The sequence below is a fragment of the Fulmarus glacialis genome, unplaced genomic scaffold, assembly GCF_000690835.1.
Source record: "Fulmarus glacialis isolate BGI_N327 unplaced genomic scaffold, ASM69083v1 scaffold1688, whole genome shotgun sequence".
Classification (NCBI taxonomy): Eukaryota; Metazoa; Chordata; class Aves; order Procellariiformes; family Procellariidae; genus Fulmarus; species Fulmarus glacialis.
The window spans coordinates 33,923-46,912 of NW_009228728.1; the positions used below are offsets into that span (position 1 = coordinate 33,923).

The 12,990-nt window shown below is 38.2% G+C and overlaps 1 protein-coding gene across 1 annotated transcript in view; it reads left to right on the plus strand.

Moving 5' to 3' along the window:
* The first annotated feature begins 453 nt into the window (after positions 1 to 453).
* YES1 (YES proto-oncogene 1, Src family tyrosine kinase) overlaps positions 454 to 12,990 on the plus strand; it is a 15,606-nt gene continuing 3,069 nt past the window's right edge. The window contains exons 1-7 of the mRNA XM_009583550.1: positions 454 to 723; positions 5,725 to 5,824; positions 6,976 to 7,074; positions 10,110 to 10,213; positions 10,391 to 10,540; positions 10,757 to 10,912; positions 11,167 to 11,346. Of these exons, the coding sequence (XP_009581845.1) occupies positions 459 to 723; positions 5,725 to 5,824; positions 6,976 to 7,074; positions 10,110 to 10,213; positions 10,391 to 10,540; positions 10,757 to 10,912; positions 11,167 to 11,346 (1,054 nt within the window). The 5' untranslated portion in view covers positions 454 to 458. The remainder of the gene's footprint in view (positions 724 to 5,724; positions 5,825 to 6,975; positions 7,075 to 10,109; positions 10,214 to 10,390; positions 10,541 to 10,756; positions 10,913 to 11,166; positions 11,347 to 12,990) is intronic.

Here is a 12,990-nt window from a genome sequence, read left to right on the forward strand (position 1 = left end):
TCATTTTCTTAATTGACTCTGGATTTGCCACATCTGTTCCCCATCTGTCCTGCTGTCTTCAGTGTCCTTGCCTCGTCTGATTCCCTCTTTTTTTGTTGGGCTTTTTTTTTTTTTTTTCCCTTTTTTTCTTTTTTACCATTTACAGTCCACCGAGGAACTAGGATGAAGAATAATCTAAATGCGCTGTTAGTATGTGAAGTTGTAAGGGAAAATAATTAGGTCTTCTCTAGTCTGGGAATGGCTTTTTTATTCCAGATTTTATTCCAGAACACTTTTTCATCAGAGTTTATAGTATGCATGTGGTAGCAATTGCTGCGGGTTGTTTTGGTTTTTTTAAACAGTAGTAAATCAGCATTTTTGGTAACTTTTTGAGAATCTTCTGTGTTAACTATCAAAAGACACAACATGGAGATTAACTCTTTTTTTTTTTTTTCCTTCTCATTCTCACGGAAGCAACCATGGGGTGCATTAAAAGCAAAGAAGATAAAGGTCCAGCCATGAAATACAGAACTGAGAATGCTCCAGAACCTGTTATTTCCCACGTCAGCCATTATGGATCAGACTCCAGCCAAGCAACACAGTCACCGTCAATAAAGGGATCAGCAGCTAATTTTAATAGTCATTCCATGACTCCTTTTGGAGGGCCCTCAGGAATGACACCCTTTGGAGGAGCATCAACTTCATTTTCAGCTGTGCCAAGTCCATATCCTAGTACTTTAACAGGTGAGTGTTACATAAAATGATGCTATTATTATTATTTGTTATTAAAGCTTGACAGTCGTATTTTAAAAAATACTATGACCCCTTGCCACACAGAAATAAATTGCAAATTTAAAATAAATTGCCTTTTAGGGATTTCTGATTTTCAGTATCTTTACCGCTCAGATAATAATTCAGCCCATATTCACTAGTGACTGGGACTTGGGGGTTGGGTGTTTTGGCTTTTGTTTTTTTTGGGGGAGTGGTTAGGATCACAGTACAGAGAAATTTAAGACTTATTAAAGGCAGAATTGGGAATAGTTTATAAAACTGTGTTAGAAATTCTAAGCTGTTGAAGGGATGCACACGGGATAATGGCTTTAAACTTTTGGAGAGAGGTGCAAAATGAAAAACACTTCAAGTTCAGGAAATTGATGTTTTAAACTGGTTTCAGACTTACTTGGTTAGCTGTAAGTTACTTATATTAATGCAACATTGAATCTGTTCGTTTGTAAAGCTAAACACGATATGCAGTATATTCTGTGTACTTTACTGTATGAACAATATGTGTGAAATGAAAGAGCAGAATTCTCGTTGGTGGTCATATTAAAATCAAAGTTGAAAATGTAAAAACAGAATTTACAAGGCGCAGAGACCTTCTTGGCTGAGATATAAAGTCTCTGAAGATACAGAGCGTTTTAAAGCAACATGCACATTTGATGTTACAAACCTGCCTTTATATCAAAATCTTAAAACTTCATTACAAAAATACTGATTTGCTGCACATGGCTAATTTCAGTAGTTTTGCTGGATATTTTTGAGAGGAAGATGTAATTTATTCTCTTTTTGTGAGAGAGAGGAAAGAGTAATTTGTTCTAGAAGCTTTGCACAGGCACTTCACAAAACACGGTAAATAATTCCTTATAAGTCTATTTCTAGTTTTCCCAGAAACCTCTAATGTTAGCACAATTGAAGTGCTTAAATGTTTGCTTCATTACAGTGGCATTTAAAATCTTTTAAACACAAGAAATTTGACATTCATGAAAATCCACTGTGACCTTGACATTAACCAATTCAGGAAACCAAATATGAATTGTCAGGTAGTGATCACTTCATATTCCCTTTTTAGGAATTCATTAAAAACCAAATTACAAATAATTACAATCCTGTCTCAAAATTTTTGAGTCAGCTCTGAATCCCCGTTTTGGATGAAGATATGCAGAAATGAAATAAGGGCAGCATTTCTCTTTATTCATTAGTTCCACTGAGGAAAGTTTATCATGCTTCATCTCTTCCAAGAGCCTCTGTGTATTTCTTCTTACTAGATCTGGTTCTTTGTTCACGTGGGCATCTCCAGCAGTGCATGCAGGCACTCCTGGGTATTACCAGACATCAGGGATGTAGCCACCACCAGGTACCACAAATCCTTTGCTGCAGAGACCAGAAGGGATGTTCTCTTGCCTTTCCCTGTTCCTGCCGGTAGTTATGCATGCTATATCTTGGACCAGAGTCAACAGGAGAGATTTCTTATGAAAAGATAGTCTAGTATCTCATCAGTGTGAATTCAGTTATCAGCAGGGAGGCTGATTTGGGTGAACGCTTCCATCGTTTTGCGATCAGGTAAAATGATACTGCATATGTAATTATTCCTCCTCATTTTGTAAAACCAGCACATCCACAAACACACTTTAAAAATAAATAAAAAAAATTGCACCAGCAATTGTTGGGTACATTCAGTACTGATGTTCAGATCAATCAAAATTGGATGTTTTTGTGAATGAATAAGATGCCGAACTTCATCTGGCTGTAAGCTTTTTGTATTTGTGACAAATAAAACACTGGATCGCATTCTGTGTCCCTTTGTTTCGCAAGAGAGGAGAATAGATGGCCTTGTCAAACAAGCCGTAAGTGTCAGTAGTGCTTATCCAGTCCATCAGCGATGTCTGACAAGAGGATGATATGGTCATCATCGTGGCCTGTAGTGAGGCTGAAAAGAGTTGAGCCATCTTTTATTCCTTTAGAGCAGAAAAGGAGAAGAAATCTGAGTTAGTCACACTGCTCCTGTATTACACATTCTCAGTCATCAAATACTTTGAATTCATAGAATATTACTGAAAATCAAAACAGAAAAATGGACCGCTGTTCTTGCCTTCCATGAAGCTGTGTAAGCACTAGTGCTCTGTAATCCTCATTGAACAAGAACTAAACAAGAAAGTAAAGTCTTTTCTCCAAAACCAGTCCTAGATTAGAGAATGGCAATACTGACCTAATGGAAGGATAACCTTTAAGGGAAATGTTATGACCACAAATAGCTTGAACAGCTAATCTAGATCACCTTGCAGTGACTCACAAAGAAAACAGCTGCAAGAGACTTCAAAAATCATTTGAGCGGTATCTGTTTGTTTAAAACATTCTGTGCTGCTGCTGTTCTCCTTAAGTGTTTTATTATTCTTTGCTATGAAATAAATAACACTTGTGAGCGAGAATAAAAAGAGGTTTTATGGTAGCTGAAGTGTTGAAATCAAAACTTTCCAAGGATTATATGTTAGCTTTTCCAATTCTTTCTTCAAAAATAATTAAGAGTACACAAATATTGATAATTACTGATAATTCTCTTATTGCATGGTTTACATTTGAATCCATTACTTTTACTAGAGCTACACCGTCTAGAGGAATATCTCTCTCTCTCTTCCCACGTTAGTATCTCTCTAGATGTTGTACAGTTTGTTTCGAAGTTCTTGGAGTCTCCCAGTTTCTTTACATGCAGTTAAAAACTTTTGTGATATTGTGACTTGAGAGCATTGATTTTCTTCATCTGCTGAAGAACCCTTTGGGGATGGTTTACTTCCAACATTTGGTTTCTGTTTGTGCAAATATGGTATGTATCCCCACAATTTTCTTGCTCCATGTAGCAGTTTCTGTCATCAAAATAATGCAGTAATGTAGTAATGCAGGCAAAAATTGGTAGAACTGTGTTGATTTTTAACTCAGATTAGGAACTGTTAACTTCTAGGGAATATTCTAATTCATTTTCAGTTCATAAATCACACTTCAAAAAAAACCCTAAAAAATTCCTCTAACCTCCTGTGGGGATTTTTTGTTCTGTTTTTCCTAGAGGAACTGTAAATTCATTTCCAGCTGAGGCCTGCTGAGAGACTGTAATCACAGGAAGATTCTAAATAAAATGAAAATAATTAAGTGATTAGGAGCTCTTACGTCAGAACGCGTACATTGCAGAAGAATATTAGATGTAGACAATACTTGTTGCATTATGTATTCTTCCTTTCTGATGACTGTCATATTAATTGTAAGATACAAAATTAGATGCAACATGTTTCTGTTTCTTCCATGTCTATCCTGGTACATATATGTGCATGTTAGAGGTGTAATATTATACATTTAAAAATAAGTTATTGCTTGGACTAGCATTAGGCTTCCTAAATGTCCATTAGACTGTGAAATAGCATTTTTAGAGCTTAAAAAGTCTTTCTGAACTGCCCATCTGCAGTTTTCTATTTTAACTTTCTCCTAGTTATGGTACGTAGTTCTTTATTTTTGCTCGTAGCTTATACATCTCATATAGCCTGTTCTCCTTTCACTCTTTCTCTTTTAGCCCAGGTTTATAGATTAGTTCTTGTAAGTATAGAAGAAGTTTTCCTACCGTAAGTACAGGAGGCTCCCTACCATCCATCTCGCACACGTGTATCCTGTTTGTGGGACGTGTTCAACAACATGCCCTATACCAGAAGTGGGATGGGGAAGCAAATTCGTTAGCGTTGGTGGAGTGCAGCTGCTTGTCCTGTGACGTATCTCGGTCCTTGTTCTCTAGAGTAATGCACTGATGCATCCTCAGCAAGGGTCTGCTTCACTGATGGGGAGACTTGATGGAATTAAAAAAAATCATTAGTCCTAAAGCAGAGAAATGTCTTTGTCCCCAGAATACTTTTATTTCTGGTTCAATTCCTTCAGTAATCTTGATGTGTAACCTCAGAAAGTTGGGAACACATCAGTTATTTACAGCTAAGTTCAACAGGAAACTTCTTCTGTAAAAATTAGCGGCTGATGGTTCACCGTTGTGGTGTTGTAGGATCTTCTAGAATTGCATTTCTTAACAAGAAGCTAGCTTAATAAAGAAGCTAGCTTTTTTTACTGCTGATGCATTGTGCAGGTTTCTGTATATAAGTGCTCTAATTATTAATATAATTGTCGTGGTTTAACCCCAGCCAGCAAGTAAGCACCACACAGCTCACTCCCCCCAGGTGGGATGGGGGAGAGAATCAGGAGAGTAAAAGTGAGAAAACTCGTGGGTTGAGACAAAGACAGTTAATAGGTAAAGCAAAAGCCGCGCACGCAAGCAAAGCAAAACAAGGAATTCATTTACCGCTTCCCATCGGCAGGCAGGTCTTCAGCCATCTCCAGGAAAGCAGGGCTCCATCATGCATAACAGTGACTTGGGAAGACAAACGCCATCGCTCCGAATGTCCCCCCCTTTCTTCTTCCCCCAGCCTTATATGCTGAGCATGTCGTCGTATGGTATGGAATATCCCTTTGGTCGGTTGGGGTCAGCTGTCCCAGCTGTGTCCCCTCCCAACTCCTTGTGCATCCCAAGCCCACTCGCTGGTGGGGTGATGTGAGGAGCAGAAAAGGCCTTGACCCTGTGTAAGCACTGCTCAGCAGTAATGAAAACATCCCTGTGTTATCAACACTGTTTTCAGCACAAATCCAAAACACAGCCCTTCCATACTAGCTACTACGGAAGAAATTAACTCTATCCCAGCCAAAACCAGCACATGTATCTAGCTGCCTTTTGTGGCGTGGAAGCATATTTTCAGGGTGTCTGTTTATAGGCTTTCCTCTGTGTTAAGAAATGAGCTGATTATTGATCCAGCTTCCAAAATGAGATGCAACCCAGAGTGTTTGGTTGCTTCCATGTCAAAATTGATGAGTTGTTTCACAGACAAGTCCTGAAATCAAGTGTTGCAACATTACTGCTATATCACATGGGGTTTTTTTCTTTTTCCTAAGGTGGTGTTACTGTATTTGTGGCCTTATATGATTATGAAGCTAGAACTACAGATGACCTTTCATTTAAGAAAGGTGAACGGTTCCAGATAATAAATAACACGTAAGTGTTCTCATTCACAGACTTCACTTGATTGTTGTTGGGAATAAATAGATCCTCAACTCTTCCTGAAATCTGTGTATCCTATTTCAGTGAAGAGTAGATCGATTTTTTTTTTTTTTTTTTTTTTTTCCTTTTCCTTGAATGCATGCAATGTTCAACAAGCATGGCATTAAAATATTGATACTAGTAAGACAATAACCTTCAGGCTGAGGTCAGGGTTTGGGTGCAGCTGTAGAACTGTAGTGACTGGGGTAGCCCCAAGCCCTCCTCCTCGGTTGGGTGGCATCCTTCCGCTCCCTCCTCCAGCAAGGCACAGCTACCCGCTTCGGGGCAGCAGACATGGAGACACATACCGTCCCATCCCAGGCTCTGCACCTTGCAGATTCTCTCTGACAGGTTTCCATATCTCACGGGGAGATGGGTGCAGCTGGCAGCACTGCACTGCAAATGCCAGAGGCGAGTGCACTGCCTGTAGGCAAGGACATCTCCCTGTGGAGGTGCGTCTAGCTGGCCTCTGCAGTAAATCTGCACTCGGGTAGTTTATGAGTAGTTTGATGTTCTAGTTCAATTGCAGCAGCATTATTACAGTATTACAGCCTGATTTCTAGAAGTCTAGTGAAAAGGAAATAATTTGTTCACCTTGGAGATTTCTTTACACGTAGCTTTTGGCTGTGGTAATAGTTCTAATTCATACATGTAGCAGTTTTCATTCGTCCAGTTCTCTGATTTTATTAGCTGACTATTGCTCGCTGTCAGCATACAGGCAGAATGATCCGGGGGAGGCAGATGAAGACTAGAGAACTGGGAAGTTAATTTACACATCTCTGCCATAAAACATTTTGTTGTAGGTTTGCATTTATCAACAGTATATATTGATAAATTCCTTTTACATTAAAAAAAAAAAAACACTAAAAACAAAAAAAAACCCCAAACCCAAATCTTTACAATGCAAAATTCCACTAAGAGGCACTCATGTTGCTTACAATGAAAAGAAAAATATATTTAGGTGCAGCACATTATTTTAGATGCCTTCATAATTAAAATAACACGTTACCTAAATTTAACCTGCCTTTCACATGTGAGGATGTTGTAGGTGCTAGGGAATGATGTATTGTTTATATGTGGAAGAGATAACTGATGTTTCATTACAGGGAAGGAGACTGGTGGGAAGCAAGATCCATTGCTACAGGAAAAACGGGCTACATCCCAAGCAATTATGTAGCTCCTGCAGACTCCATTCAAGCAGAAGAGTAAGACATTCTATCCTGTCAATCTATTATTATCCATTCTACACTTTGTGCCCTGTGGTGATACTATTCCTTTAATTCAGGATATGTAACATTTAAGGGTAAAGTAGGATACTACTACTAATTAAAAGATAGCAGTGCTACTTGGATGATTTCAAAGGTATAATTATTAGTAAGTGTGAGGTGGACACTCATGGAAATGTTTTATGCCTGCTTGCTATATGTAGGGCTAAAGGAAAAAGGATGGGAGAATGCGATAATGAAGGTAAGAATTGGGGGACATGCATTGTATTTCATACAAAGCAAAAATGGATGTTTTTTACTTGAAGGGTTCACACACCATCAACTCTAGGTTTTTATCCTTATTTTTGCCAAACGCTAATTCAAGATTAGCTATATCCTTGGTAGCACCTAATCTTACATTCTAAAAAAACATTTACATGGACAGTTATTGCTAATCTATTAATCTGAAACAACTTTTTTGGTGACAGAATTGTTAGGCACACTAAGAACTACTATGAATTGGGAAAATTGTATTGCTTTGGGTACCAGTACTTCCTACATTTATTTACAAAGGAAGATCCCAGAGCACTTCCAGAATCACGTAAAGTTATTGTGGGAACTGTGAGTTGGGGTACAGTTTCAGGTGATAATTGTTCCAAGGGATTAATTGTATTTGTTGTACTAGAAATACAAAACTCCGCAACTCTTGCTTCAATATACAGGCATACATAAGCAATTCCCTGATGCATGATCTGGGCACTTCTGTGTTTGCTACTGCACTTCAGGGAAAAGTGCCCCGTTTCCAAGATGTTTCCTGAATCTCAACTGAGACTTTAGCATGTTGCTGCAGCTGTTGCCGGGCTCTTTGCTATTGAAAAGGATTGCATCAAAGACACACTGTTATTTTATGCCCTTGAGTTTCAGTTGCTTATAAAATTATTGACTTGAGATTTTTTGAAAAACAGTTGAGTTGTGGGTTTGTTGTTTTGTTTTTTTAAACTATGCAATAAAAGCTTATTGTCATTACAACAGCAGTGGTGGTAAAATGGAAATGATAGCCCTTTGCAAACTAAGAATGCAGTGTTTCTGCAAAGAAAGTATTGCTTCTAAAGACAGGCAAAATGGGGTCGTGGGATTTGTCATAGGTTTATGTGATGGCTAGAGGTGAGAGTGAGGGGTGATGAGCGAGGAAGCTTTTTTAAACTGACTATTTTAAAGAACTAGTGCTAATTTTATTAAATGTCACCACAGCATTTGGAATAGAGTTCATTTGCTTTAGAGTTCACTTGTTAGTCCTGGGCTTTGATAGTGTTGGTAGATTTTGTGTTATGATTGCAGTTGGAGTTACAAGTGCAAAAGCAATACACAGCCCCAGATTGCTAGGATTTTCTTTAAGTGCTCTTTTCTAAGCCTGAAGTCGTTTCTATCAAAAACTGCTTGTGACAGGATTCATATTGTCCATGTGGCTTTTGAATGATGTCATCATATAAATATAAATGTTTACAGCTCATTTAAAAAAAAAAAAACAACAAGTAAACCCTACTATTATTTTATAGGTAACAAAATAAACTAACGCTTTACAATATAGTTTGTAAATTGTCATAGTAGTCTGGGGAGGAGGCATTTCCGTGTGAAATAATTACTAGGGTTCAAGTTTGCTTCAGTAAGATAATAGGTTACATCCAAATTGTCTCAATTGTATGTACTCTGATACCCAATTCTAACTTTGCACATCTATTTAAACAGTCAAACTGCAAATACAATAAAAAGTAAGAATAAGTTTCAAATTCCCAAGTGATTGCACAGGCCATCCTGTTCACAGGCCAACAAAATGATCCCTCCTTACCTACATTTTCCCCCATAAAATGTTTCACCCACAAAACCATTGTTTTGCAGCAGTTTCCAATACTACTTTTCTTCTCCCAACACTCACGAAGCCAGTTTGAAATTTACACTTTGCATCATTTTGTGACTGACATTCTGAGGTACGCAATCAAAATAAAATATAATTAGAAATAAGTGTTACTCCAAAGTCTGGGGATTCACTGGGAGATGGACCTTAAAATTATCACTGGCTCAGGACAGAGCTGTGTGCAGGATGTTCATCAGGATAAGCATACTTTGGGAGCATAGAAGAAGAAATTCCTTTTGTGAAAGAACTTACAGAAAGAAAAAACACAAGTGTTTTAAAACGTCTGCGTACTTTCGGTATCAGAATGATGCAACAAAGATGGAGTGTTACTCAGAGACAAATGATACCTACCATAGGGTTGTTTCTAAGTGATCAGTAGAAAAAAGTGCTCCCTCTACTGAGGTACGGAAGGACGGAAGGCAATAGAAGTCGAAACAGGGGCAGTTCCACCTGGATATAAGAAGAAACCTTTTTATCCTGAGGACAGCCAGGCAGGGGCACAGGTTGCCCAGGTTGGCTGTGCAGGGTCCATTCTTCAGGAGTGGAGTGGACAATGCCCTGAAAAACCAGGTCTGATCTCACAGCTGACCCTGCTTGCAGCAGGAGGCTGGACCAGAGACCTCCCAAGGGCCCCTTCCAACCTGAATGAACCTGTGATCTGACGATATTTCTACACATCCACGTTGTGTTAAATGCTGGTTTTTAACATAGAGCCGAACCTTCTTAGAGAAGGTAGTTTCGGCTGCTGCAGTGTTTTGAGTGCACTACTAACAGTATTTCATTGTCATCTGATTCAGCTTGACCTGTGAACTTCTTAACCAGAAGGAAGGTGTTACTTCCGATGATGAGTACTGTTGATGTCCACTGTTAAACCATCAGAAAAACATAGTATTTGCAGATAGAGGCTTCTTTACATGTATTTTGCAAACAATAGAAATGAGAGTCATAGAAATAGGTCATCTTAATCTTTTGATTATATGGATGTCATTACGTTTGTTGATCTGTAACTGCTTTGGGATATTAGTAGTCCAGTCAATACTTGAGATTTCTAAATCTTGTATTTATATGATTACCAAAGCGAAGGAAGCTTTTACTTACACATGTTCCCTTTAACATTTTCTAGGTGGTATTTTGGTAAGATGGGCAGGAAGGATGCAGAAAGGCTACTTTTAAATCCTGGCAACCAGCGTGGTATTTTCTTAGTAAGAGAGAGTGAAACCACTAAAGGTATGTATATTTATGTATCTCTCTTCTCTCTCCCATCTCCCCCCACCAAGGTGGACATAATGACCATTTTTATGTCTGTTTATGTGCACGCACATATGTGTATAATGGCAGTTGGGGAGATATGTTAAATATGTTTTTAAATTTTTGGTGAAGAACCAAGTATGATTTGTTTCCTAGGTGCTTACTCCCTTTCCATACGTGACTGGGATGAGGTCAGAGGCGATAATGTGAAACACTACAAAATCAGAAAACTTGACAATGGTGGATACTATATCACAACCAGAGCACAATTTGAATCTCTACAGAAATTGGTGAAACACTACAGAGGTAAGCCCAAGTTCTAGTGTCCCGATGCTACCTTGTGCCTATCATGAGGAAGAAAAAGTGCGTATGTAGCTTATTTTTAAAATTCACAATTATAAAATTTCTTTTTTATTTTGATAAACAGTAAATGGACTAGTTCTTCTTATCAACAGTAGGATGTTGCTTTTGTTACAGTCTTACCCCTGCTTAACGACAGAGCTTATTTTTTCCATTTTCCAGAACATGCCGATGGGCTGTGTCATAAGCTAACAACTGTGTGTCCCACTGTGAAGCCACAAACACAGGGACTAGCAAAAGATGCCTGGGAAATTCCTAGAGAATCTTTGAGGTTGGAAGTTAAGTTGGGCCAAGGATGTTTTGGTGAAGTATGGATGGGTAAGAACTTAATGTGACACTTTTCAGTTGTTCCTGTGAATGTTTTGATAGTATTTTAAGTAAATCAGTATCGGTATCTGGAAAGATAATCTGAAAAGAATTGAAGAGAAAAGGTACTAATTACGAACAGTCACGTAAAGGTAAAAATAATATTCAATATAGTTCTAATTTATAATTATACTGTTAGCTAACAAAACAGAAGCAAAATCTCTTCGGTATTATAGGGGAGAATAAAATCTAATTTGTTTCTCTAGGAACATGGAACGGAACCACGAAAGTAGCAATCAAGACACTAAAACCTGGTACAATGATGCCAGAAGCTTTCCTGCAGGAGGCTCAGATCATGAAGAAATTACGCCATGACAAACTTGTTCCACTGTATGCCGTTGTTTCTGAGGAACCAATCTACATCGTCACTGAATTCATGACAAAAGGTGTGTGACAGAATAGTTTGAAGATACTACGTTTAAAAGATTATTTAAGATCCCAGCAACAAATTGAATGTTTAATTAATGTTAGGTTTAAGCTGACTGGAGTATAAGTGGTAATTTTGATTAAATAAAAATGAGCAATGCGTGACCTACTTGAAGCAGTTCTGATTTAGATCGTGGGTGGAGGCCTGATTTTTTTGCACATCTGTGTCACCCTTGCTAATCTTCCAAGTACAAGATCGGGGGTTTTTTCTCCTCATTATTTAGTGCATACTGCTTGTTACATTTAAATTGGATAGTATAGCTGGGAATATTATTATGAGAATACGCCTGCCTGTAGACAGAGTGTGCTCACAGCGACAGAATCAGTTGGGGTTTGGGTTTTTTGTTTGTTTGTTTTTCTTTTCCAGCAGTGTAATAGTAAATTTTAAAAAGGTTGAGGTTTTTTTTCCAGACTCCCTCCTTTATCTCCTTGTTTTCAGTCTTTCATCCTTCTTCCCTTGCTCTATATCATTTCCCCCTCCCCCTGCTGCTGAAACAGAGTGTAGTGATTTAGGCTGAATGTAGAAGTAAACATCATAAGCATATTAGCGTTAAGAAGCAGCAGATTTTCAAGTCAGTTATTCCAGTTTTATAAAATGCAGACTTCTGTTCACCTCACAGAGAAATTTTGCTATCCTGGTAAGAAATAGAAACAATGTTAAAGTCCAAGAGAGTGGCTGCTTGTGTTCAGTACTCTGCCACAAATCTGTGGCAGGTTTTTTTCCTATTTGGATGGAGTTTTTAGGCGTTGTATAAGTTTGAAAAGGTAGAAAGGAATAGAAAATATAAAAAGTTCCTTCTGTGATGTTGTTCCTAAATAACACTAGACAGTATCTCTCTCAGATCTTAAGGCTGCCATGAAAATCATTTTTCATTGTTCAGAAATCAGGTTTTGGCAAGGCAATCAGGAAAAAAATCCTTTATAGCATTCTGCCTAAGAAAAAGTAAAGATTAAAACCGGAACTGGGATGTTACCTTGCAAAAGCAGAAGTAAAGAATTGGAAAAGTAGTTGCATGTTTGTCTAAGTTATGGATTCAAAATGCCATTGGAAGCCTCTGTTTTCATTTGAAAAACTTCTCACATTTTACCAAAAACATAAAACCTCTTTGGTGGTTCATATTTGAAAGTTAGTAGAACAATTTTTTTTTCCTTTTCTTTTTCTTTTTTTACAAGGAAAAGATGTGGGTAAGAACTGCACAGTACTCAAATTTTTTTTCCAATGTGGACAGGCTACTAGAGGTCAGCGTGAAATATTTGCTCCTCTTTGGTCCTTTGAGCTCATGAACCAAGATGGGGAAAAGTCTGTACAAACACACACAACAAACATCAGCAGCAGCGTGGGCCTGGCCTGCCAGGCTTTTACTTTCAATGCAAAAATACAGCAAGTGACTAAAACCACACCGGAGGTATCTAATTCACGGCTACAGCCATGAATCCACTGCAAGATCTGCAGTTCAGTGTTGTTTTCCCCACCGTCGCCACGCTTGTAATTTTGTCATCGTAATTTTGACTGTGATGAGACTGATTAGTTATCAGTCTTCACCAGTTTCTTAAGAAAGAGATCATGTTCCTGTACCCTTATGGCATAATAACACCTGTAGGGA